The sequence below is a fragment of the Ammospiza caudacuta genome, chromosome Z (assembly GCF_027887145.1).
Source record: "Ammospiza caudacuta isolate bAmmCau1 chromosome Z, bAmmCau1.pri, whole genome shotgun sequence".
Classification (NCBI taxonomy): Eukaryota; Metazoa; Chordata; class Aves; order Passeriformes; family Passerellidae; genus Ammospiza; species Ammospiza caudacuta.
The window spans coordinates 36946128-36973686 of record NC_080632.1 but is presented as its reverse complement, the minus strand read 5'-3'; the positions used below and the strand labels follow the sequence as shown (position 1 = coordinate 36973686).

At 40.8% G+C, this 27559-nt stretch overlaps 1 protein-coding gene across 2 annotated transcripts in view; it reads right to left on the bottom strand.

Moving 5' to 3' along the window:
* TTC39B (tetratricopeptide repeat domain 39B) overlaps positions 1-26723 on the bottom strand; it is a 78221-nt gene extending 51498 nt beyond the window's left edge. Inside the window, exons 1-2 of one of the 2 annotated variants that reach the window (XM_058823352.1) lie at positions 26531-26723; positions 132-166 (exon numbers count right to left, since the gene is read on the bottom strand). Coding sequence is in view for 1 of the 2 variants with exons in the window: in XM_058823351.1 (XP_058679334.1) it covers positions 132-166; positions 25709-25759 (86 nt within the window). In the remaining variant the exon portion in view is untranslated. Of the gene's footprint in view, positions 1-131; positions 167-25708; positions 25882-26530 lie in introns of those variants that run through there. The other variant, XM_058823351.1, reaches the window with a different exon arrangement.
* Between the last annotated feature and the right edge of the window lie 836 nt (positions 26724-27559).

The window sequence follows — 27559 nt, the reverse complement described above, 5'->3', positions numbered from 1 at the left end:
TAACTGTTCTGAAAAATGTGAATGTAGTCAGTGCATATAAAATTATATTTCCCTGGTATGGTGTGCACACAGTATTCTATTTCCGTATAAGGAATTTCAACAAGCATACATTAAAAAAAAATTCTACTTACACAGGGATGTTTTCATAGGCATCTTCAAAGTTTTCCTGCAGAAGAAAAAAAGAAGTTTCAATCTAATGTGCATTTGTTTTGTAGCACAGCAGAAATTTACCATTACCAGATAGCACTTACTTCTACAATAGACAGTAATCACCAGAATAGTCACAGTCTACTGACTCTTTGCTAAGCTTTCACTGCAAATCATTATACAGAGATATTTCCGATGGGCCTACTACATCAGACTACAGCTGAATTAAACCAAAGATGTTTTCCTTTTTAGATTCTAAGCTTCCACCATGTAAATCACAGAAGGCAATACAGGCTTATGCTTCAGGAGTCTGTGCAGCACACGTCAGGATGCACTAGCTGAACAGTATAATCAACACACAAAACAAAAGGTGCATATACCTGATATGCAGGTTGGCCAGAGTACATACAAGAGGTCTGGAATGCATGACAGATAGCATGCATATACAGCCAGCTCCCACATTAAAAGCTGTTATGTCAACAGCTTAGTCCACAAATCTGGAAGTTGTTGCTTTCCATCTAGATTCAAAGTTCTTTCAACCTAGATTCAAATTTCAAATTGAAATAAAGGAAGAAATGCACAAATGTAAAAAATGTAAAAACAAGCAGAACAGCGTTGCTCAAAGATCATTTATTTCTGTATCCAGTTTCCAAAACTGGGCTCTAGAAGTGTGTGGCAAGGACAAATGGGCTACAGCACTCCCTCACAAATCCCTCTCCACCTCACACTTTCCAGCCTCTGGCAACCCCAGGTATTCAAGGCCTAAATACAGTCTGATCATCATGTGATTTTCAACAGATCTCTGTTCCTTCCAAATTCCAGTTTCCTCAAGCGCATGTAGACTGTTTTATTCATGAGTTATAAAATTAGTAAGGAATTCCATGAGCCTGATACCCATTTTGTGCAAAATAAGAATTTCTACTTGAACCTGGCTCCAGCTACCTTTGTTTAACAATTCCTAGTTTTATTTATTCAAAAACAATAAAGAATCAATTTGTACTTACTCTTTTCTTAAAATTTTGAAAGCTTTTGTTACATCATCCAACTTACCTCTCTTCTGAGCCAAAGACTGCTACTTTACTCAGTCACTCTTCAATCAAAAACTATTTCCCACATGTAATTGTGTGTTCTGCTCTTTCCTTAAGAAAAACTAGAAGCATGATGGAACAGATTTTTAATATATCCCGGGAAGGTACCTCGAGGAGACTAACCCCCATTTCCATACAACCCTTTTCAGTTAGCCTCTGAAGTCTGCTCCAGGCTAGACACTCTCAGCTCCCTCAGCCCCTCCTCACATGATTTATGCTCCAGACCCTTCACCAGTTCCATGTCCTTCTTTATACATGCCACAGCACCTCACTGTCTGCCTTGGAATGAGGGGGACTAAATCAGAACACAGAATTTCAAGAATGGTCTCATCAGAGCCAAGTACAGGGAGAACTTGAAAGAACTCAGAAAAAGCCATTTAAAAGAACTCTGAAAAAGCCAGTTAAATGATCCTCCTGATCTGTGGTAAACTGGAGTTTCAGAAAGCTGAATAGAAACCAACAGGAACATCCTGAACAGAAATTATGTTACCCATGTCTCACCCTAGACACTGACAGCAGTCACCAGTCTTCTAATAAACTCCTTCACTAAAGACTACTTGCCTCCTTTAGACACTTCTGGAGACAAAAGAAGAAATTCAGCAGAACAAACACGGCAAAACACACTTATAGCTTTTGGAGCACAATTCCATTTCTCCTAAGACAACAAACCTGAAAAGCAAAAGTAACGTACTTTGAACTGTCAAGTACTTAATAAAGAATAGTAATGACTGGAAATTCACATGAAAAAATATCTATGATTTGACTCTTTTGCAGGCTCTTTCAAACCTTCATACAAGGGCAGCACCTCCATTCAGGAAGAAACAGAGAGAGAATCTGCATTCTGTCTAGCTAAACGCCTCCTTTGCCTGGTGGCTTCTGAGTTTTGATTCCTGTCATTCACACTGTTCAAATGGCTGTCCAAACATTTAAAAGGATGAAGTACAACCTTAATCTTTTTCCCCAAACACCAAGGCATATGCATAGGGAATAGTCACAGACTTTCAAGGGACTCCTCAAAAGTGCTGAAAACAAAATCACTGAAGGCAGCTTCTATGTAAAAAAAAAAAAAAAAAACCAAAACCAACAAAAACCAGCAAAACAACAAAAAACCAAAAAGCCAATCCATAGGTATTTCTGAATTTTCCCATGTCTTCCTATTCTCACTGCATTCAAAATGGATGTTAGAAAGTCTTCAAATTGGTATCTTAGTCCCATTTCCACAGGCTTGTACAAGTTTGCAGTTGACTTTACAGACTCTCAGACAAAAGATGGGGGCAGTAGAAGAGAAGCCTAGCCATTTTCTACTCCATTCCATGCCCATTACAACCAAAAAGTGGCATCATCCTAATGTGTAAAGTTAAGGACTGAAACAAAGGTAACCAGAATAGCTCCTCCCTCATCAAGTTCTAGAAGTGATCACATTCCTACCACGAAACAAATTATTTAAAAAGTACTCAGAACATATTCACTTTTTTCCAGTAGTCTGTTAAAATCTACTTGTAAATTAAGTCTATTCAACAAAAAAATTGAGTGAAATGTTACATAAAATACACAGCATCTTAAAGGCCTAAGCATGTATTTAATATACAAAAGTGTACACATATGCATATGTCAATACAAAAAATAAAATCAAGTGATTGATAATGTTTGTCTGCTCTTCAAAGTATGGAAGATCAAAAACATCGACAGATGCATTCTTGCACCTTCAATTAAAGCCTAGTAAGGTTTCTATTTTCAAGTGCTCATTCCAGCACTACAAGTTGCAGCTGACACAACTGAGAAGCCACAACAGTTTCCAGAGGGGCTCGTTCATTTCAGTCTAGAGCAAAGCAGGCTATTTAATGCAAGGGACGTGTTTTTACTCAGCACAAAAAAAGGGCATTGTCAGGCATTGGCCATGGCAAGTTCCTTCAAGACTGAATGTGACCTCCACACTTAGCACAAAACACCATTTCCATTATTTACATGGCTGAAGAGACTGAGGTGGATGCATTCATTTACTCCGCCTGATCCAGGTTTGTCCTCCAGCAGGTCCCAAAGATACTGCTCCAGTGTATCCTTGCTATAATGGTGTCCTGTCCACAGGACACACATACAGCAGAAATCCTCAGCAAATATAAACTGTAGTTAAATGTACAAAAAGGACAACAAAGTCTTAAGAAATACACGAGCATGTAAACTAGCACCAAGAGAAACAGTTTGACAACTATCTTGCTCAATACAATGCTGGTTAATGCTGCAATCCACAGGTTTTTAGAGCACTTTTTCCAGAGTACACATCAATCCAAGAATTTAAAACACATAAATATATGCAAAACTGCCACTAGATAGCATGACTTAGACTTTTCCACAGATATCTGAAAATCATTAGCAGAAGATTTATCAAAATAGAGCCATCTGAAAAATTATGTTTCTTGAATTGCACAGTCTTTGATTTAGTTTGTTTGATAATTGCATTATTTCTTTAAATCTTTGTGATGCATCCTTTTCAAGATGCAATCAGGCTTAAAAATTAAGTTTGCATAACATAGAGGTACTAATATGTTTTGTGATGCACAGAAAGTGAAAATCAGAGACATAAATGGACACAGTGTACTAACGCAGAAGAAGGGGAGAGTTCCTGCACTCTAGCAAGAAATCACTCACAGCAGACACTTCACCTCTCAAGCTTCACAAAAGCAGCATGTCAGGATGGTTCTTTACCTAATATAAGAACATCTACCTACACTTGTTCTAATGCACTGGAAGAAAGAAGAAACAACTTGCCTTGCTTATTAGAGATTCTAGCATCAAATGTGAATTCTACTTTCTTCCACATTCATCATAAATCAACTCTAAGGAAATTTCCGACTACATCCTGTGACTCCTCAACTGTTTTTAAGTTCACTAAATATTTTATCATGCTAAGCATTTAAACACTGCTCTTTTCCAAGTGAAGCAGGCCAATTTGATCAATCTAAACTATTCCTTTAAAATTCAGATTTATGATAAAATATGACTACCAAGTAGGCCACGAAGCATCTGGTTCTCCTCACTGAAAACAACATTACTTCAAAAAACTAAATCCAATAGTATCTAGATACAGCAGACATAATTTGGAATTCATAGTGATTGGGCAAAGGAAACAAGGTTCCACCAAAAGTGTTATCCCAAAAATATAAACATAACATGAATAAGGGTCCTTATTAATTCAACAGACAAATGAGACCACATAAAATAATGAATTCCTACCCAGCATTTAATACTATTGCTCTACCACATTCCTTGTCCTTATCACAGCTCTATTTTGTCAGTATTAAATAAAGAAAAGTTTTAAAGTGAATTGAAAAAACATAAACTTATCTGTAATACCCTCCTTGGGAAAGCCACATATTAAGTTATTGCAAAGCATGGGAATCCATGAAGATAGTTGCATATTTAACAAGCACATGCACTTCAAGATGCTTTTGTTAAAACTTCTGTTCAAGTATGCATACATCTAACTACTCTTTTACTCTTTTGTAATTCAGTCTCACCCCATGTTCTTCTCAAAAAAGCCATCAATGGTAGGTGAAAGGGATGCACAGGAAACCCAGTCTCTGGCCTCAGGCATGCTGCCCTACATACTCAACTGCAGCTGCCCATGAAAGCTCAGTTACCATTTTGGAAGTTGGTGACTGAATTCTACATGAAGAGAAAAAGGCTTCACTGAGAGGTCTAAATTTTCTTAACCAAAAAGAAAGGATAACACACCTTTCACTGTGTTCACGTTAAAGTTGTCATTCTGTATGTGGATTCATCCCCCAGGACTTAGGGATTTTAAATAAAACTTAGCTTACAAGCTCAGAAACAGCTTTCTAAAATTACAGGAGAGGCTTCCTATTGACCCTGGCTAAAAGTTGGCACACTCAGCCGAAACAGCACTGGCATATACATTGCATGTGGGAGTATGCATTAAACTCTTTCCCTTTGGTAATACTGAACACAGGAAAAACATGCAACCATGGGAAGACAGTGGGTGAGGTATAAGAAGAAACTGACCTACAATGCTTATAATATGAATGGAGATTACAGAAGACCTTCCATGCGGTCTTCATTTTATTGTAGACGAGTAATGTAGTAGCTGGCTCTCACAATTAAGAGGCAGATATTACGTGGATGTTAAAATGTATAGTGATGTTATTGTAATACATCCTCCCATAGTCCTCTTTCCCCTCCCCCTTGTCAGGACATTTGAAGAAGGCCAGCTTGTTACCAGGAGGCACAGTGTGACAACACCTGACCTCCAATCAAGATGTAAGAAAGTCAGCTCCAGCAATGGATGGCAGAGGAGTTGACTGACAAAACTCTGAGAGGGGGCTAAAGATATAAAAGGCAGAGCATCCATTTTGTAGAGGAGCATGTGGCTTATAGTCACAGGGACTCCCAGGACTGCAATTTTTCCTTATTCAGTCCTTTGTTGCAATTTTTGTTAAGGTTTAATAAAGCTGTTAAAATTTTAAAAGTGAGGGTCGTTTCTCACAGTTTCAAAGACGAAACCAGTTTCCAAACAGCTTCTCTAAGTCAGCAGTCACCATATACTCTTAATATCAAATGGAACAGAATATAAATATATACACGTCCCCCCTCCCCCTTTTCTGTTAAGAAATTTTGTGACTATTTTTTTTCTCCTTATCCTTAGCCAGGACTAAATAAAAAATTATTCAAAGAAACTGGTGGCTAAGAATTTTTCATTTTAGGTCCACAAAAGTGATAACCTAAAAACACTGTGCATTTAAAAGTTACCAAACATTATAGCGATATGAAAGCTCCTTAGAATATTACTCCAGAATACCAAACAACAACATGCTATCTCTCCACTTAGCCGACTTGACTGAACTGAGAACTGCTAACAGAAGCTGGAAAATAACAATGAACACCAACGCAACTCCCAGACAGACGAGTCGGGAAGACCCTTGCTCAGGTGAAGACCCATCCCTGTGATTATGTAACTTGTATGGAAATCATTAACTAAATAGAGGGGCTGTACTTGGGAGGTTGCTAACACTGAACTCTGCGTCTAAATAATGGCATGGGAAGCCTGGAAGGGCATGCTTGACTTGTGGAATACAACTGAGCACCCAGGCTTGCACAACTCTGAAAAAAAATAAATAATCAATGTCCCTCTTGTGGAATTATTAGCTTGTTGCACATCAGTTAACAAATCTAGTTTTTGTGGACAACTCTAAAGCATTAAGTATCAGAAATTACTACTTCACAAAAAAGAATGATGGAGGTGAACAAAAGAGCAACTTACCAGTCTTAAATGACGAAAATTTAGTTTGTGAGACTGTTCCGTCCAAAATAAATACATCCAGCCATGAAAACTGGTTTTGACTCATCTGAAGTTAAGAGAAGTAGGGTAACACAGCTACACACATCTACAAACTGCAGATAGTACCTGCATGAACTAAAAAAAGAGAAGCAGTTCTGAGAACTTGACTTATGAAACTATCTATTAATATGCCGGAAAGGTGTCCATAAAAATCGGATGGCAGTGGACAGAACAACTGTTGCTTAAATGGGCAGTTGCATGAGAAAACCCAACTCAGTACTATGTATTTTCCCATACGTTAGGAAACAAAATACCCAGCATTACAGCAGGATCCAAGAGGTTATTTGTGATGTATCTTCAGCTAATTCATAAAGTATTGATGTAAAGAAGATGTATTTTGATGAGCCAAATAAAATTTAGGTTTCATCTCAAAAATTTAAGATGCTTTTCACTTCCTAGTATTTCTGTAGAATTGACAAAACTTTGCATTATAAAGTGCGTAAAAATCATTATTTTTTAACTACTGCTTCATTAGACTTCATTGCTCTTTTCTGTAAGAAACTGCTATCTACTCTACAAGCCAGTAGAACATAAAATGGAAGTTAAACTACATCTTTATGTTTACAGGTAAAAAAAAACCCAACATAGGAGAGAAACATCATTTCAATGCTATCTTGGCAGAGAAACAACTTGGGAGAGCAGAGGAAGGAAAAGATATCTCCCAGTCTTCATCTCTGTCACCTACATATGCTTTATTTGACACTTCGACACCAGATCCAGGTATTAACAATTAATAGCCTTGGAAGAGAAACAACTGAATAACACACAGTTCAAAGGGGAAGGAGATGATGAAGTTGTTACAAAACAGGAAAATTATTTCCCCTTGCCAGAGACAGAAATAGCCTTGAGGCAGCAAGAATGGAATGAAAATGCGTAAGTTCTGCTCTACACAGTACAACTAATTTTCACATGAAAAGTAAAAAGTAAAATTATTTCTCTAAAAAAAAAGCACATATTTTTACGGTTACATATTATTTCAGATTTTTTGGTTTGAACTATAAACATAACTCATCTGCTTTTTAAAAACTCTCAAGATTATTTGCCTAAAATAAGAGTGTTTTTCCAGAGAGTTGAGTGTACAGACAATGGTCGTTGTTTTGGAGAAGCTGTTTTCTACTGCAGATGAAGAACTTCAGTAGTCAGAAGCCAAATAACAGACTTGGTAATTCAGACTTACTTATTCACTCTCATCCAAATAGAACATGCGACATTCAAAACTTGGTTGGGAGTCATGCTTTAACAACAACAACAACAAAAAAAAAAAAAAAAAAAAAAAAAAAAAAAAAAAGAAGAAACTAAAATCAAACCACAAAAACAAAATGACACCAAATATTACAACGCCAGAGACACATCCACACACCAAGAAGAAATGTGGATCTGATAAGGTAAAACTCACTTTTGCTAGAAGTTAGGTTAACTAAAGAGCTGATGAACAATTAGAAATTAAAACAAATTTCAGTGTCATTTAGCTTGAAAATTAGATGTCAGTAACCACAAGAACAAAGGCTTCCCCATTACAGTCTGGAACACAGTGGCCTTTTGATTTTGGCTGCTGATCACCCAAAAATTTCCAGAAGATACAAGAAAATTGAGTCTTTAAAAAATATATATACCCTCCAGTTTTTACACAGAACAGACATTTGCAATGGAAACAACTGTTATAATTAAGAGCAGCTAACCAACATGTTACAGAAAGTAGACAGTTCCTACTGTGCCTTCAACTGCATGCAGCCAGACGATTCTTAGACAGCCATACTGTAAAAACCCGGGCAAGACCAAGAACAAACCTCAGCCAAAGGAACTGCAGTCACATGTGTCAGGCTGGCTGCATACCAAAGGCAGCCTCAAGATTAAGGTTTTTCTGCACCTACTTGTAAAGATGGGCAGTGACATTTTAAAAATTGGTATCACTCTCACCAGCTATTAACTGGGTGAGCTTCTACTGTTTTAAACAGCATCCTTCCTTCATGACTGAAAAGTGGAAAAATCAGCAGATTCAGCTACACACTCACCAAGTAAAGCATTATGACTACTTTAATTGACATACAAATGGTTGCTGTCAACAGTTATCCATTATCAGATTCATATCCAACATGCTGCCGAAGAACGCATAATAGAGTTTCAGTTAAAAGTTGGCTAAACACCAGGACAACTTTACTTAGTGTTGACAGTGGCTTCTTCTTCCTATTCAACCTGCAGTTCTTTCTACAAAGGAAGCACTTCTAAGAGGCAGAAGAATAGGACAGTAGCCTAGAACTTTACTGCTGCAATAAAGCTTTCATCTTCCTAGCTGATCACCTTTTCTGTCTGTCTCACACAAACCTCCCTGGGCACCCCCAAGACCAAAGGAGTGTCATGTAGCTTCTATCTGTTTGAATGTGGTACTGGAAAAAAAAAACAAACCAAAACAAACAAACAAAACACAAAACCAAACAACAACAACAGAACAAACAAACCACATAATCAAGAGTTCAACATTAATTACATTTGCACCAAAGTGCACTCCTCATAGAAAATCTCTGCAAATATTGCATATGATTCTATTATTGGTCAACTTCATTACACAAAACTGATTGCCAAGCAATCCTAAACTGAAAGGCAAATACAATCAGCTTGTCTGGATACATCTTCTTTTTCCTACAGTAGGAAGAGAAATTTGAGAAGAACGCAAAAGCTAGTACAGGGCCCGAGAAGACTGAAAGAATACAAAAGCATTCTTCTCAAAACAGATACTACACAAGGGAAAACACTAAGCTTGTCCTTCCTAGCCATAAGAAAGATTACTCAGTCAAATTAAATCTTGCAGCAGACAAGCTTTTAAGTATTTCAAGAACTCTGTGTCAAGCTCATCAGTTTTTGTAAAATCTTGTACCATCATTCAGTCATTCCACAGAAATTGCATAAAACACCACTGAAATCAAAAAGAATTTTAGGATGCTATTTATTATGTTTATAAAGTTAGCAAGAGTTCTACTACATCTTTCTAGTCCTAATAATTCCAACATGAGTAAATACTAGTTACAGCTGTTTTTCCAGGACACTGGACACAAACATGGATGAGATACCACTGCTGAAAGACCAATCTGATAAGGCTTTCCCTACTTTAAGCCACACAGCTTAACAATAAACTTTCAATAAACTTCTGTTGGCTTCCAATTTCATTATTATTTTTCATTTGATAAAAGAGGTGGACACAACGTAATTTCAGAGACACAAGTAGAGAGTACTTTGAGACACTAACTGAAGGTAGAGCAGCAGAAAGAGAGCAAGTTAACTCTCTTAACATAGGCAATCAAGGCATGAGCAACTTGGAAGTTACTAGCCACACTGAACTCAAACCAAAAAGCTTGGTCTTCCACAATCTGGGAAGGTTACTATTTCCTAGCCAGTGACCTACCATCTATTTTAGTTCAGAATTGGCTCTCTCTCATCAAGTTTAACTTTCCATGACTCAGTAACATCCACAGAAACTTCAGCTCAGTTTAGTCAAAGGATCACTAGACAGTTTGCTGATAATGAAATGTTATCACTTCAAGAGATAGGGTATCAGTAGATAAGAAGCCAAGATACTTTTTGCCCTCACTTGAGTCAACACAACCTACCACATAAAATAAAAGTTATGTGAAGAGGAAAGAAAAATATGATTGGAAGATCCATTTAACAAACAACAGAAAACAGCTCTTATTGGAGGTGGAGTATCATGCTTCCTGTCTCACAAGGGTAGGTCTATTTAGCATTTTCATCTAACCTTTCCATGGTCATTCCCATACTTCAGTGTTTGTAATGTGACTGATGAGGCAGAACCTGACAGTTTTTACTTACACATAACTCACACATAGGATGGATTAAACACAAAGACATAGAGAAAGTCAAGCTGCAATTACAATTAAGAGACAGTCCTTGCTCAACATAAGAAACAGACACAGTGGAGTCTACTTCCCACTAAAGCAAAATATAGATAGCTAGACGAAGAGCACATTGTGTTGTCCTGGACTTTACTAAGCAATTTCATATAAAGATGCTTGATACTTACCACTTCCAAGAGATGTCTAAAGCTACCGGGAAAAACCCTAATTATGGTTCACCATGCACTTAATATAGACTATGCAGACAAAATCAAATTACAGCTTCCCTAGAGAGCTATTTTGACAGTGTTACAGAATGCTTATAAACTACAATGTAATCAACAATCCTATATTAAATCTCATTCAAGACACATTACTTTGCCACTGGTGATATTAAGACATTACAGAGATGACCCCAAGCTGGGGAACAGAACAGGTTTACCTCATATTAAAAACAATCTCCCTGTAACTAATAAAGGCTAGCTTTGCCTGTAACAAATAAAAAAAGATGAAAGGGGCATTAAAATTATTATCTTAGGTTTTAACCTTTTCCTGTCTTCCTCTGGTTAAGTATCTGCTTGACTATACAGCTGATCACTCATTTGTAAAGAATATGAATTGTAATAGCAGCTGCTGCATATTTAGCACCACAAGGTTCTATTTTATGTGAAAAGCAATTTAAGTTATTTTTCTTAACTGATGCATTTCCTTTAAAAGAAGATCTTGCTGCAGTAATGGTAATTCCAACAACCCTATTTTTGATTAAGTTGTTCTTATTTCAGAACTTCAAAGTCTCTATATTTTCTGATCCATGAGCAGTACTAACTGCAGTAACAGAAGAGACCTTTAGAAATCAACTTTATCTAGAGTTAAAAGTGGCTGTATTGCAAGATGAAAGCAGCGACTTTTGTCCAGAGCACGGCTTGTTCTCTCTGTGCAAGACTAGCTTCCATCTCTTCTGAAAACTATATATTTTCATTACCAGAAAAGCATTGTCAAAAGGTTGTAGTAATTTAAAAACATTACTAGTATAAAATTAACTAATGATTAACTACTTTATATGCATTCTAGGGAGTTTGTTCTTTCCACCAGAAAAAAAAGCCAGACAAACACCTAACACAGAAATACGGTGTCACATTCAGACCAAATGTCACATTAAATTACACTAAGCAGAATCAGATCTTGACTTAACCAGCCAGTAAGCTAAAGTGTTAGTTCTTCCTGGGCTACTTACAGGCAAACACAAAAAGAACACATTCTCATTTGAAGATACAGTAATTCTTACAAGAAAATAAAACAGAAAAACCCTACAAGTAACACAAAAATTTCATTAACATAAAGTAATAGTTAGCCTATTAATGCCCCCCTAAATTTTGGTAATGTGCCAAGTGTCCATGTAAGTCTACAGCTTTACTTCTTCTGTCATGTCTCCCCCAATGTCAATTCTTCCTCCAGTCCATCCCCAAGCAGAGCATGGTATTTCTTCAGGTACTGCAGGATCCAGAACAGAGACAACAAATGGACTACACAAGTGCACTGAAAGCAGCATGTGTTTCCCAGTCGGAAGCTGTAACATCTGACAGACAGTTGTAGTTCCATTCCCCAGCATGCACACCCCCCAGTACAGCTTACTGACGTCATGGGGAATTTATAGCCTTTGAAAGATCTAGCTGGCATGTAATAACAAGGACAGGATTAATAAGCAGTTGTTACCAGATGTATCACTCCTTCTACCCAAAGGGTCACTTTACCACAAATGTAAGTTTACAGTTTGTCAGTGCCTCTAGGCAGCTGCTCATGCACACACACTCCCTCCTCCTCCTCCTCCAGAGTACTCATGGGCAATCAGAGCACTGGCTCCTCTGCAGCAAGCCCACACCGCAGTAAGTGTCTCTGCCTCTCATGACTCATACGTTGCCAAAGGAAATCCTGCATGAACCGCACAACGGTTCAATCCAAAGCACTCAACCTCCCCTTGCACCCTTTCTTCCTTCCACCAGCACCCAGAGACACAGAACAGAAAAACAGCCAAAAATGTTACATGAGGTGTAGAGATCTTCTTTTAAATTATGGAAAGGGAAGTATCAGACAGACAATTTTTCCAGGCTGCCAGGAAACTACTTATATCATAGCTGATCTCTACCTATTACTCCTATCCTTATCCATTTTCACTTTAGCACACAGTCATTACATACTAGAAAGTTTTTATCAGTTTGCGGATGCTGTTGCAGAAGTTTTTGAAATTTCACATGGATTTTTTAATTACTCATTCATACAAACACTTAAGGGTGACTATTTTTTAATGTTAGAAAGATACCATTTAGACCAAATTCTGCAACTAATAAAATCTAAGGTCAATAGCCACCAGACCTCACATACATAAACTGAAGAGACCAAGTACTATGGTATGATCTACAAAGATATAAACCACAAAACTGATACAGAGTTTACCTTCCCAGAATAAAACTGCTTTATCTCATCTACAGCAAAGACCAGACCTAAAACAAAGAAAAAGGATCAGACACAAAACTTTCAGTCAAGGACAAGAGGAGCATGTTTCAGAGACAACTGTACAGGCAAGCCCTATATCCTTGGCTGTCATCGCAAGATGTAATCTCAGCTTCCCCTTCTTCCTCTCAACATGTCTCCCTCACACCAGAGGACTTCCACAAACATCAAACACAAAGCAACACGTTATGTGGATTTAAAAAACAAAAAGAAACTAAGCCAAAATATTAACCACACTGGACGTCAATTCTTTCAGTGATGTCAGGCAACTTCCTTTCTCTGCTGCACCAGAAGAAGACACCCACACAGAAACACTGACAGGAATTGAAGGCAACTGTACAAATCCCATTGGCCGAGACAAGTTGCTTTTTGTAGAAAAACTAGGTAACAGGACCACAAACTGTGTTCCATGTTGCAACTCAGACTGCTGTTCAGAGAAAGCACATAAACCACTAAGTAATGTCTAGTTTTCGTCCCCATTATGTTTTCTTTACTGTTCCTTCATTTGTGCCCATGCACAGCTACCTGTGATGACATACCTGTAAGATGAACACTCTGGCTGATTCAGCATGAAACTAGTAACTTCAACATGTACCCAATAACTTCTTGCCTACTTTCCCTTACAGCCCTGAACATCCTCCTCTTCATTCACACACATTACTATTTAAAATTACAAGCACTTTTTCAGTACTCCAGTGTACAAATTCACAACAAGCACTAACTGAGAAAGCAGTTAGGAGGAGTCTTTCACAGCAGAACTCTGAACTGCAGAAGATAATAAAAACAGACCATGATTTCCAGGAAGACCCTCCTATGGGGGACCCGATTTGTGACACTAACATGACCCTGTATTTGGTTCCAGTTCACAAAAAAGAACAAAACTGGAAAAACCTGCATTTAGTTTGCACTTCCAATCCAAATATAACTTTATGAACTCAGCAGCTAAAAATCCTATCATTCAAATAAGTAAAATGGACTTTTAAACAACCTACCTTTTTTCTTTTTTTTTTTTTTTTGGTCTTGGATTTTAAGACTCCTTTGGTGTAATTTGCTGAGAAAAATGTTCACTCTGAAGCTTAACTATACAACTTTGGCCATCCCTTCATCTCAATATGACTTGAAATTACATAGTTCACATTTAGCAGAAGATACAGCACTTTGGCAAAGCATCAAACCAAGTACGCCATCTTCGAGAAGGGAACGGCCATGAGCTACCCCGTATTATTCAGAGCTATAACCGTGCGGCACTTCAATCCAAATGACATTAAAAAACAGACACTGAGCTGCTACTGAATGTCTCTTTCCCATGGTTTTAAGAAAACTTTGCTGAAGCTGAGTAGACCACCCCTTAACAAAGCCAGCTACTTCAGTGGTGTGAAGTAGACTATACAGGCAGGTATATTAAACTGTATTTCTCAGAGCTGCATGTTTTTCCTGCTAAGATTCTCCATCTGAACATGGCACAGATTTAAATATTTTTTAGCAATATGCTTACACCAAGTCTTACCTTTAAATTCTTTCTCTGGTCCAAACCACACACTTAAATTTAGGCAGATTGCTTTGTCTCCGAAGTTGAGTTCCTAAGCTTTTCCCATTTCTCTTGAAAAGGAACATAATAATTAACATCTTCATCATCTATTAAAAATACTATAATATTTAGATTAAAATGGCTCAAACACTATTGTTCTTCCTTAATGCAGCTAACAGAATTACTTTTCAAAATACTTTTCTTACTGGGAAGAGCCAAAAAAGCTGTACTTCATTAAGTATTCAGTTATGCTACAGTTTATGAAAAAAGTCAAAAGTCAATCCCATATTATATATTGCTTCTCTCAAAGTCATTATTTTAAATTGTTTTTGTAACAAATTACTGATTCCCCAAATTAAGGTGGGAGGGTTTTGTCAAAAAGGAGGACTACTTCAGTTTTTGCATGTTTACTCAGCTCCTTCCAGCCAGCTGAGCGAGAAGAACCTTGAACATCTGTGTAAGATGCCTCACTCTGCTGGTTTTGGCTGGGGTAATTTTGTTCACAGCGGCTAGTATATGGCTGTGTTTCGGATTTGTGCTGAACACAAGAGTTGATACTATAGAGATGTTTCTGTTATTGCTCGGAGGGACTTACCCACAGGCAAGTTTTTGTTTTCTGCTTTTTGTATTCCAGTTTGCGGAGGAAGTTGGGTGTGCAGGGGAGGTTGGGAGGGGACACAGCAGGGGCAGGTGACCCAAACTGACTAAAGGGATATTCTAGATCATGTGGCATCATGCTCAGTACGTAAAGGGAAGGAAGAAGAAGAAAGTAGAAGAAGTAGAAGAAACATCACCACTCTATGGAGTGGTGATGTTTTTCTTCCCAAGTCATTGTCACCTGTGATGGAGCTCTGCTCTGCTTTGATGGCTGAACACCTGCCTGCCCAGGGAAGGAGTGAATTAACTCCTTGTTTTGCTTTGCTTTTGTGCACTGCTTTTGCTTTCCCTATTAAACTGTCTTTATCTCGACCCATGAGTTCTCTACCTCTTACTCTTCTGATTCTTTCCTCAATCCCACTGGTGGGGTAGTGAGCAAATGGCTGTGTGAGCTGTCAGCTGGGCTTATACCATAATACACACCTAAAAAGAGATGGATTTACCAAATCCACAACTGGCAATTCTACCGCTCCACCATATTTCCAGTGGCCTATCTCCAGTTTTGCCACAGGTCCTTAGAGTAGCTGTTTAACCATAAATTACTATATATGCTAAAGAGAAAAAAAAAGAAAAATCTTAAATATTCTCCAGCCCTGGAAATAGGAAGTTTGCAGAAAAGGGGAAAAAGCACCAAAAAAAAAAAAAAAAAAAAACAACCCAAAAAATAACAAAAAAAAAAAAAAACCCAAAACCACCAAGACACCACCGAAAATGATGCAAACAAACAAAAAACCACCAAAACCAAAAAGTAAAAAACAAAATTACACAGTCACAAAGCCATTAAGTTTAACCAACTGCCCCAATGGATTTAGTAACAACAGCCTTAAGGGAGAGAATCCAGACAAAACATCTTCATCTTAGTCCATTATTTCTTGGTGAAAATAAAAGCCAGTGTGATATATTCTATCATCACTATAATCTCACTTCCCTCAACTAAAACTAATAGAAATATTTTTTTCTTTCCTCTGGCCTACTACTAGTTACAGACAAGTATTTCTACTCACCTACCCAACACTACACTTTTTAGAAGAACCAGTGCTGCCAAGAGTTGACAGACACACAATTATTTTCAGAAACAGGTTTTCCACTAACCTCCTCTCTGTTTGGATGACAGACTGTCCTCATTCACCCTCCAATAAGAGGATTTCTGGAGAGCAAGAGTGCATGTGAGGTTGACAAGAAATCTGAGGAGTGCAGCACACCCAAACACTGGCTTGCAGAAGTTTATATACCACTCTGTGGCAAACTGAATGCTTTAGAGAACTGGAATAAAAGCACGATTCATTCACTGCATCACAACAAACAATAGCATTGCTACTAAGATAGTAGATTATCTTGCCTTAGTATGTGGTAACAGCATTACCTCCTTACTCCAGAATAAGATGACAAGCAAGTCTTTACTTGCTTGATAAGAAAACTTTACCATTAGCACTTGGTGTATGGGCCTAAGTCCACACGTCTGTGATATTTACTGTTGACTGAGCAGAAACCTTTTTTTGAACCCGAGAGGAAGGAATTTTCAGCTCTCACAAACTCTCCCATTTCTGACTATTCAAGCGAACACTTGACTAACTGTGGCACACAAGTCTTGGCCATGTCCAGGCTCTAATCAGAACACATACTAATAGCAATGTGTGTCCAACTCTCAGACTACTTCAGAACTTCAGGAAAAGAAAACTGTACTAGTTGCAATAGTAAGGAAAGTTTCAAATATGTCCTTATGGTCAGGCAAGCTTTGGGAGATTTACTTAAGACAGGAGGCACAAGATCAGGCATGTCTATCACCGACTCCTATATTGAGTCATCCTGGTCCATGCTGCTAAATAATGTATGGTCTGCCAAGAAGCAACTAGGTTCCTTTTCTCTTTCAACACACAACCACTTTGCCAAGAGAGGGGCCCAGCAAGAACCTTTATCCAAGCCAAGGCATCAAGTTGGCAGTTTCATCAAGCTCATCATGTCTAGAGGTTTCTCCAAGCATACTGGCACAAATATGTCAGCAAAAAAAGAAAAAACATTTGCAGAACCAAATGTGTTTCCACAAAGTCATAGCTCTCACACAGATTGACTGGAACTACAAGAAGAAAAACGTCCCCCTTTAAGCTTATATATGAAACAGAATGGTCTTTCCATGTAGGTTGTGGAAGAAACAGTTCAGAACTGTCTTAATTTTGAGTTGTGGATGGCTCAACCCTGGCGATGTTCAAGGCTAGGATGGACAGCACCTTGAGCAACCTAGTCTAATGGGAGCTGTCCCTGCTCTGGCTGGGAGGCTTGGGTCTAGATGATCTTTCATGTCCATTCAATCCCTTAACATTCTGTGATTCTACAGTGACTGGCAAATTTTTAGCCCAATTACCAAGGCAACTGTACAATTTACAGTTGTAGTGACAGTAACTTTCACTACTCCAAGAAAAGGCTACATTAAAAGATACCGGGTTCTACTTCCCACACCAGAATAGCACCAGTTCAATATACAAAGAATACCCAAAACCTTAGAAAAAAGCTAACTCTTCCTTTTGGTTATACTTTTTTCCATTCATATACAAGTAAGCATTTAAGTATCACCACCTCATACCCCTCCTCTAAGGAAAAAAAAAAAAAAAACCACTAAAACCAAAAACAAACAAACAAAAAAACCCCAAAAAAACAACCAACCAACAAAAAAAAAACTAACAAAAAACCAACAACCGAAACAAACAAAAACAACCCCAAAACCAAACTTGGAAAAGAAGTAAAAGCAAAATGTACTTCCTTTTTAAAATTCACTTCATAGGTACATAGCTTTCACCATTTACATCAGCTCTGTCTCCCTAAGAGGCACATGGTGCTTTTTACAGTGGTTCCACCTTTTCCCGTATCTTCTGTACCCTTTATCTCTCGCTCTGAGGAGAAACAACTCACAGGTTAGCAATAGTGAATATTAAAGAAGAAAATTTAATCGGAATACCGCATACTCCTTTTTCCTTCTAGTAAATCAGTAAAGACTCAGGTTTTTTTGCCTCAGATTTGGCCACAGTCAACCAAGGAATGCAAATGCATGACTCTAGGAAGCAAGTAAGAAACGGAAAAATGCAAAAAATAAAAGTAAGCCATCTCAGAACAACATGTGTAGTATAAAATTGAAGTACACGTGCTTACTTTGAACAGTAGTCACAAGGAAACAGTACCTCTCAACAGGTACACCTATTAAGTAAAGCAAAGTTTTACTTGAACTTAAGAACTTCAGAATCTTGGAAGGACAGACAAGAACCTAATTTTGTTAAATAAAAAAGAAATTACTAGTCCTGTTTAGCTTTCCATTTGTGCTGCTGAAATAGAATGGTCCTTATCTTAGATGCCAATGTGCTCTGACAGTAGGAGAGCCCACACAGAACCAGGAAAAATGGATGAGCCATGTGCCAAAGCACAACACTTTGGAAAAAGCAGGCAAGAAGAGTACAAATTTTACATTCTTCAGCTGACTAAAGTGTACTCAAGGAAACAAAATCATACAAGTCAGATGAGGATGTTTAAAAAAAAAATTATCCTTCAAGAGAGAAAGCACCCCCACCAGTGCCTCCCAGTTCCATATTTCCACCACATTCTAGTTTTTAAGGTAAAAAGGGCAGCACAACAGCTTGTTTCCAGTTTCTCAAAGTCTCTGTGGAAGGGTAGCTACCACCATCTCTTACCATTGAGGCTGCTGAAGAATCCTCAGTATAAACATGAGTGAGAAAATAGCCAGTGCTGCACATTCTATAATTTATTCTAAAGTTCATTATTATATAAAGCTACTGATGTAAAGAAGCATACCACTAGGAAATTCTTTAATCATAAGTGCAGCAGCTGCTGCAGCAGTGGATGAAACTCTTGAGTACTTAAACCAAGTACTAACCGGCTTTTGAATTAAAGACGATGCTGGTTTCATTTGAAATTAGCTCTGAAGATAAACTGTCCAGGCTGGTAAAGCCAGCCTATACAGTGTTTATCCCTGCTTGGGCAGTTCAAGAGAGTACAACATGCATCATAAGACCTTCATTACCTAAATTTTCCTTAATAGCTTAGTTTAGAGATGAAGCACAGATTAGCTGAATTGGCCAAGCTGTCCTTAATACAAGTCAGGGCTTGTACCTACAGCTAAGCCAGCAACTAAATACCACATAGATCTTCTTTCACCCCATCACACCTCACATTCCCCACCCCATCTCCCTGGCAGGGCTATGTTTCAACTCTAAGGCAGTCAGTTGCAGGTGTGCTTGACACCTCGCCAAGCGAAAGTGAACTCTGGCCCACACACTGCTGCCAAAGGCATTGAGAAAAATCTGCTAATAATATCAGTTGTGGCACCACTTGGTGGCCGTTGAGTCCAGCTGTTATTCAAGTCCCAGCAAGTCCAGTAAAGCAGCACTCAGAGCTAGCATGACTTCGGTCAGGCCACAAGAGTTCTACTGTCCCTTAGTTCCACTCTCCCTTGGACTTGACTGGGTGAGTGGGTCCTGCTGATCACTCCTTGGCTCTGGAGTTTGCTGATCAGCTTCTGGGTGAGAATCATGGTCTCTGCTGGTGCTAGGCAGAGACACCAAAGCACCACTGGTACCCTTTAGGTCCTTGAAATGTACTTTCCTGAGGTAGCCTCTGTTAAGGATGCACAGGGCCTCAGGGGTCATCACAGTAAGGTGCTTCTGCCACTCATTCCCAATCAAGCTCACTTCAGCCTCCAACAGTCAGCTACTGGGATGCCCTTGTCACACCAGAAGTACAAATGGGTTCTTAATAGTTTGACTCTGCACTGGTGACTGCTAGAGCCTTATACACCCATGGGTCTGACATGCTGACAGGTTGTCGGATCCACAGAGTCTAATAATCATGACTGCCCCTCTCCTACACCTGGCTGGATCAGGGCCCCTCCACTCCTGGTCACTGGACTGTCCACTTACTTCATATAAAGAAAATAAGATTAGAATTTCTTTGCAAAAAATTAGGAGTAAGATAAGATCTTCCACTCTGGTAAACTGGAGACTGGAAGAACAATTTTCCTGGTAAAAAAGCCATTTGGGATTGTATCTTCCTACAACTCAAGTTACCAGTGCCTCTAGACTTCAAGGTAGGTTTTCCATCCCACTTTCTCATGTCTGCTCTGTGATTCCTCAGACTAAAACACAGAGCAACCCACAGTGTCTACCCTCTACATCCTCTCACTTGAGCAAAGAACACTTACTCTTAACAGCAGAGATACTGGGCCGTACAGATGGGGAGTAGGATCTGTCATTTTTTCTGTTGCCGGAACTTCTGGAACAGTTTTTCCCATTTCTCAACCATTTTTTCTGGTCCATAGGGACTCAGTATTGCCAGAGCTGACAAGCACTTTGCCCACCACCACTGCCTCTTTGTCTCATTATCACCAATAAATGGGCACACAACAATGGTGCATGGTGTGCTCCACTCATATTGCCACCCCTAACGGTCATGCACACTGGATTTCACCTGGATCTGTGGGTAGCTGCACATTGTTTTGGTCACAATAAATAATCTCTAGCATGGCTGATTCCCTCAGGTGCTGGACATGGTGATCCACTAGCCTGGGTGGCACATAACATCTCCCTTAAAGGGGTACCTCTCTCCTTCACACTTGACAGGAGTATCCTCCAGAAGCTGTCAACTTGTATTCTTTTCCTAATTGCCTTGGTAATGCCCCCTTTTGTGCAAAGAAATCCCAGCTACTTCCTTACTCTAAAATTCCAGGATGGGTGAAGTCTCTTTATATATTCCACAGTTCACTCAGGGATAAGGTACTGAATTGTTGTCACTTTTCTGTCTTTTCCTCCTGCTCTTGCGATAGCCCTGCTTCATCCTACTTTACCATGAGCTGACTTGTGGGTCCATTTCTTCTTGTTTATATGAATGACTGATACCTGTAAGAGTTGCTCCACCTGCAGTGCCCATCAATGGAGCTAGAGTCTGTCACCTTCTTGACATATTTAAAGACCTTCTCTTCCTCTGATGGTACTGAGTAGGACTTTCCGTTCATGAAGCCATACTGGCTCTGACTGACACCTGCATTGTATTTGAATGCTTGCAGAGAAGATTATTCCCAGAATAATCTTCTCCACACTTTTACTGGTCACTGAAATGAGGCTGACAGGCCTGTAGTTTCCAGGACCACATTTGCAGTCCCATCTCTTCAGAGAATGTTAGCCAGATTGCAATTGACTGAGACCTGTCCAGATTCCCAAGACCATTCAAAATTCATTTAAAGAGATCTTATGATGAATGACATTATCCAGCTCTTTTGAGTACTCTTGGCTGAATTCCATCAAGCCCCACAGACTTCTGGGGATCCAGCTACTTTTTCATTCTCATAGCCATAGTCCTCCAGCTCAGGGTGCTGGGACACGCTTAGCCCATTTTCAGTGTTGACAAGAGAGGCAAAGAAAGCATTAAACATCTCTGCCTTGTGTATGTCCCTGTTTGTGAAGTGATCATCCTGTAATGGGCCAACGTTATTTCTGCACTGCCTTTTGCTACTGACGTATCAAAGGACGAAACCTTTTTTTATTGTTCTAACAGTCCTGGCCATCTTCAACTCCCTCTGAGCTTTGAACGCACAAATTTTCTCCTTACAACAGGGAGTAGCATCTCTGTATTCCTCCCATGCCACTAATACAACGAATGCTTTTAAAAATTTTCTCTAACATGTTCTAGTCAGATTTGTTATTACCTGAACTCCTATTTGGCACAAGAAAACGACTGTCCTGGTTTAACACCAGTCAACAACCAAGTATTACACAGCCACTCATTTGCTCTCTGGCCAGTGAGATGAGAATAAGATTGGGTGGAAAAAGTAAAATCCATGGGTTGAGATAAAGACAGTTGAATAACTGAAATAAAGTCAAATTAATAATAATAACAATAGTATAGAAAAGGGGAAGGAGAAGAGAATAAAGCCCAAGAGGAAGAAGTGATCCACAATACAATTTCTCACTGCTTGCTGATTGATATCCAGACTGTCCCCAGGCAGTGACTGACCCCTTCCATTAAACTCCCCCCAGTTTATATATTGGGCATGGTGTTCAAGGGTATGAGGCCACCTGTCCTGGACATGGTCCCTCACACCTTCTTGTGCACCCAGCTGCTGGCAGCTCATGAAAATTTTTGGTTTAGGGTAAGCACTAACAACTTACTTAACAACAACTAGAAATCACTGTTATTCAAAGGATGCTCATACTGAATCCAAAACACAGCATTACATCAATTAACTCTACCCCAACTAAAGTCAGGACAAAACCCTAGAGTTTACCACAGCAAGGGCACCAAATCAACTTCAGATCTGTAAATAATCCTTAGTCCAGCTCCCTTTGGCCAAGCAAGGAATTCTTTTATCATCTAGATGCTTCTCAGTCATAAACCTTTCTGTCCAGCCACACCCCTCAAATTCACAAGGACCTGGATTGGGTTTGTGGGTTAATTTTTTTTCATTGATAGGGAATCCCCAAGTAACCAATTAAGCTGGCTTTAAGACTTTGAAAAACCAGGGCAGCAAAGAGTAAACTTAAAGGGAAGCAGATCTGGCCCGCTATTTTAAGTAATCTTTAGACAGTGAGGGGGGATGGGAAAAGGGTGGATGGGGAGAAGAATTAAAGTTTTGCTTGAAGACTCTCCAGTGGCTGGGAATGCTACTTTGCCCTTAACAGTAAGTATATCTGTACATATAACTCATTCCAAATGAATACCATTGTGAATTCTTTTAAGGGGTGAATTCAGTGTCATGTAGCAGTTTAAGTGTTGATGGTATATCAGGTTTGAGTTCACAATAGGCCACAGCACAGGTGAACACTTTGATCACATAGTATTTAGGAAACTGCTTCCTAGTGGAGAATAACCACAAACACACTTCAACACCACAGAAGCAACACTGCACTCATGAAAATACTGAGTTTAAGAGCTTTTTTTTTTCCTAGATGGTATACCCACAGCACTATCTCATTGATACAGCCTCTTAGTCTTAGGTCTCTGGTTCCTCTTGGCAGGTTTCTTTTCCTTTAAACAAAAAACCACCAATGGACTAATACACTTACGTTAGTTTTAAAAAATCCAAAGATTTATTTACAATTCATGCCATTTTCTCCCTGTTCCCACCAGAAAGCCACAGCTGCAGCCAATGAGACATAAATCAGGAAAACAAAAACAAAAACCCAAAAAAAACCCCAAACAAACAAAAAGAAAAACAAAAAATTCCAAACAAACAAAACCCCCACAGTATCTGGCACTTCCTTGAGCTGCAAGAAGCATCAGGAAAAGCACAAATTTTATTCAGGGACAGACTACAGCAAGAGGCAGCTACCTGGTACCTTATGCTTGGACTTTAGAAGAAAAGTTCTTGCTGGTCTATGTCTTGTTAAGTAGGAAACAATTTCAAGTTTTAGTTTAACATATTCCTCTTCAAAGCTTCAGGGGCGAAGAAGCATTCACAAGTCCCTGCAAAGCAAAATTCTATGCTAAAAGCTACGTTATATAGTAGTAAGCATGCACACTTAAATCAGGAAGCAGAGCTCCCATCTGCTGTGCTCTATGTAAACAATACTATTTAGATGCATGCAGTTCATAAAAAAAAAGGCTTATAGAGGTGTGCTGCTACCTCTGTATCTATGCATCACAGCCTCTGCAAACACCAAAAAAAAAAAAAAGCCAAGACACTCAAAAACAATTACCATGTGCATAAAATCACAACAAGCTTATTAGTAAAGAGACTATACTGAACATATACTGACATACTGACTATACTGACTAGGCAAAGACAGTCCACAGTGGTCTAGACAACTTTCTTTACAAAAGCAGCGACCATCCCCAAGATAACCACGTACCCTCTCCTCCTGAACTCTGGAATCTGACCAGGAAAAACCAAAGTATTTTCTGCATTACCACTACAGGTCTGTTTCAGACTCCAAAGGATTAAGCACTAAGCAAATCAGGCACATGCAAAGAGCATGAGGTCTTTTAGGCTTATACTGAGAAAACTTTACACTTTTTGCAAGGTATTGCTCAAATAACGCCTCTTTCATGGTCTTTTATGCCTACCTTTTCATTTTATTTGTCTTTTGCATGGAAGTTTCTTTTCCTCTGAAAAAGCATTAGCATTTAACATCAAACTCAATGAAGTACATTCTTTCCCACTGTTCATACAGAACAGCTGGGCTACAACAAAGTTGCTGAATACCTGTTTCAACAGCTGTGAATTCCAACTATTTGTTCACTGAGAGAGCTGCAAGAGCTAGTCAATAACTTTTTTTTCTCCCAACTGGATAAACATCTTGGCTTCACAGAGATGACTTTATCATTTCGCAGTGATTCACTCTGGTATACAATGAAATTGAAGCATTTCACATCCTCTTCACTGCTGCCATATATAACCTTAGGAAATAGAAACTTTCACAGCATGCTCTGAAATACAGGCTAACATACATTCCTATTCCCTAACGAAGAACAAGCTAGTTCCACTGAACTGCACGGCATAGCAAGTCCTACGTAGACTTTAGTTACTTGCCACATCTCAATAGTACCACACCTCAAACACTGCGCACTGAAAAAGCATGTATTATTGAGTACTCATTCATAAAGTGTCTTCAGCAAAATTTAGGCAGGTTTGCCTTGCCAACCTTCCTGAAGATGCTGCTGGAAGCATGCAACACTATTGTAGACTGTGCAGTCAAAAATCAAGTCTGTACTCCCACACGTGCCTGCCAGGACTGCGTGTATCTGTGTATCTGTGTTTAAAAGCACGCTCCAGTTAAAACTGCCTCAGTTTGGCAGTACCATTCTCAAAGCTCATCTAGGAGAACACTTTCCAATCACCAGTTTCTCAGAGGTGTTGTCAAGGAATCCTGCTACCGGTGTTCTAGACTGACAGTGTAACAAGGACAATCTTCAAGTTCAAGCGATCGTCTGGAGGCATTTCTGTCTGGGCTGTTTGAAGGACCTTTAATAAAACAACGGCGAAATTATAAACGCATCTTACGCATACTACAGCTGTGACGAGCCGCATTTCCAAGGCAGTGTTCGTGTAAGACCCCAGGCCCACGGGGCGCTCCGGGACGCCCCCGCGGCGAGGCCTCGCTCGGCCTCACGGTGCGCCCCGCCGGGGGTGGCCGCTGCCGCGCACCTGTCCCTCGGCCCCGCGCCCGCCCGCCGGGAGGGACGCGCACCGGAGCGGCCGCGCGGCACGCTCGCACGGAGGAGAGCAGGAGCTGGGGTTAAAGGCAAAATTAAAAAATTTAAAAAAAAAGAAAAAAGGGGGGCAAAAGGAGAAATGAAGAAGAAAAGAAAGCAAATGACGGGCATGCGGCAAGGGGCCGCTTGCGGCCCCGCTGCCGGGACAACTCTCCCCAACTCTAGGCGACGGACTCGCCCCTAGACCGGCGGTCAGGCCTGCCCCTATCCTGTCCGGCCGCCCGCCCATCAGCCCCCACCGCGGAGTAGGTGGGCGACTGGGACGGCCGGCGCAGAGGAGCCCCTGCCCACATCTCTCTCGCCGCCGCCGCGCCGGCGGGGACGGCCGCTCGCTGTCCGCACGCCCGGAGCCCCTCGGTAGTCGCCCTCCGTTTACCTCCTCGCCGCCGCCACCGCTCTCCTCCGTGCCGTTTCCTACGCTCGCCATGTTCCCTCTCCGCTGCCCGCCGCGAGAGATCTCTGCGGCCGCCGCGCACCGTCCACTGCTCACAGCCCAGCGGCGCTACCGCCCCACGCCCTTCCCGGCCGCCCCCGCTCGATCCGGCCCGCTCTGGCCCGGCGCCGCTGCTCCCGCCCGGTCCGTCCGGGGCCGCGCTCGCCGCCTCCTCCCGCCCCGGCCGCCCCGCGGCTCCGGCGGCCGCGCCCCCTCGTTTGCATGGCAGGGCCCGCCCCCGCCGGTCGCGCCCCGCCGGCCCTCGGCGTCCGCCCCCGCCACACGGCTCGCGCTGCCTCTCGGCTGGGGCGGCATGGGATGTCCCGGGGCTGCCGGACCCAGGAGCGGTCGGAGAGTGCAGCTGGACGGGTTGGCGCAAGCGGAGCGTCGTCCCAAACTCGTGCCGAAGCCCCCGTCCTTCCCCCGTCCTGCAGCCCCACCTCCAGCCACGCTGCGGCTTCGCGCCACCGTGACCGGCTTCAGTGACCGAGGTGCCGCAAAGCTTCTCGCAGTCGTTCCCGCGGTGTCCTTTCCAGTGCCTGGGTTACCTGAGCGGCAGCCGGGCCGGTTCAGCACACCTGACCCAGCGGTGGCGGACTGGCGGTCTGTGCCGGGCCCCGCCGCCTCCGCCGGGGTGTGCGGCGCCGCCCGGCCCGCCGCTCCAGGGAAGGGCAGCGCGAGCTATGCTCGTGTGCGGAGGGGCCTCGGGTGGCACTGCGTGCAGACCCTGCCGCTCCGATGTGTCAGTGACCTACAGGTACTCACTCTCGGATGTCCGGGAGAAACTTGCGCTTAGAGTCCTTCAGCTCCCCGTGGCCAGGCTCTGGGGAAGAGCGGCTTCATCAGCATGCTGGCTATCGCTTGGAAAGAAAGTTCACAAAGCAGACAGTTCTCTGAGAACTCTTAGAGTCCCCCACCTCACCTTGTCCTGTCTTTAGTTCACAGTATCATAATGCTCTTTGCTCAAAATATACCAATTTCCGCTTTTCTGTATTCTGCCAGCTGAGGTCAATGCCAACTAAAAGGCAGGTAGTAGCATGATGCCCACGTCCTACTGGTTCTCTGTCACGGCCCTTGTTAAGAAATACATATAGTTTTGTTAGTCTGGCTTCCATTAGAACCAGAGAGAGATTAACAGAGAAAGAGAACTGAACAGATTCAGCTAACCAGGAGGAAGATACAGTTTAAGAGCTTTTTGCAAGATTTGGGAATATAGTCTAGATAGGTCCTGAAGTCTAAGAACAGGCAGAAGTACAGGCTTTCAATGTAAACTGACAACTGAAGTGTCCCTACTAATCTTATATAGACTGCTCTTCTGTATCTGCTATTTTTACTCAGCTCAGCTAAGTAAAAAGGGGAGGAAAACCTAGCATAAATATGTTCACCTTTCCTGCAAAATTCAGTTAGGGTACCACAGACACACTGTTCTCCCATTCTCATATTGCACTTGAATGAGTTTCTTTACTGGCAACTTGTTGGAAGATATTCCAGTGATATTAATATTTTCCAGGATTGAACTGAAGCATATGAAATATACTAGTCATGCAAAAGCAGAAGACAGGCTCATACATGCTTTGTATTTGACTCACAGCACAGTCATGTCTGCCCACATGTCAGCTCCACCTGAAACCTTTTTTATGCTGTTCACAAAGATTATTCTGCAAGTTATCATTCTCTTTTGAAGACATGATTCTCTTTCTGTTTTTCAACTTCAGAGGCAATCCCTTTGAGGTATCCTTTAGCTTAGAGCAGCATACTATCTCCATTTGAAACTCAGTTTTTAACCACTATTAT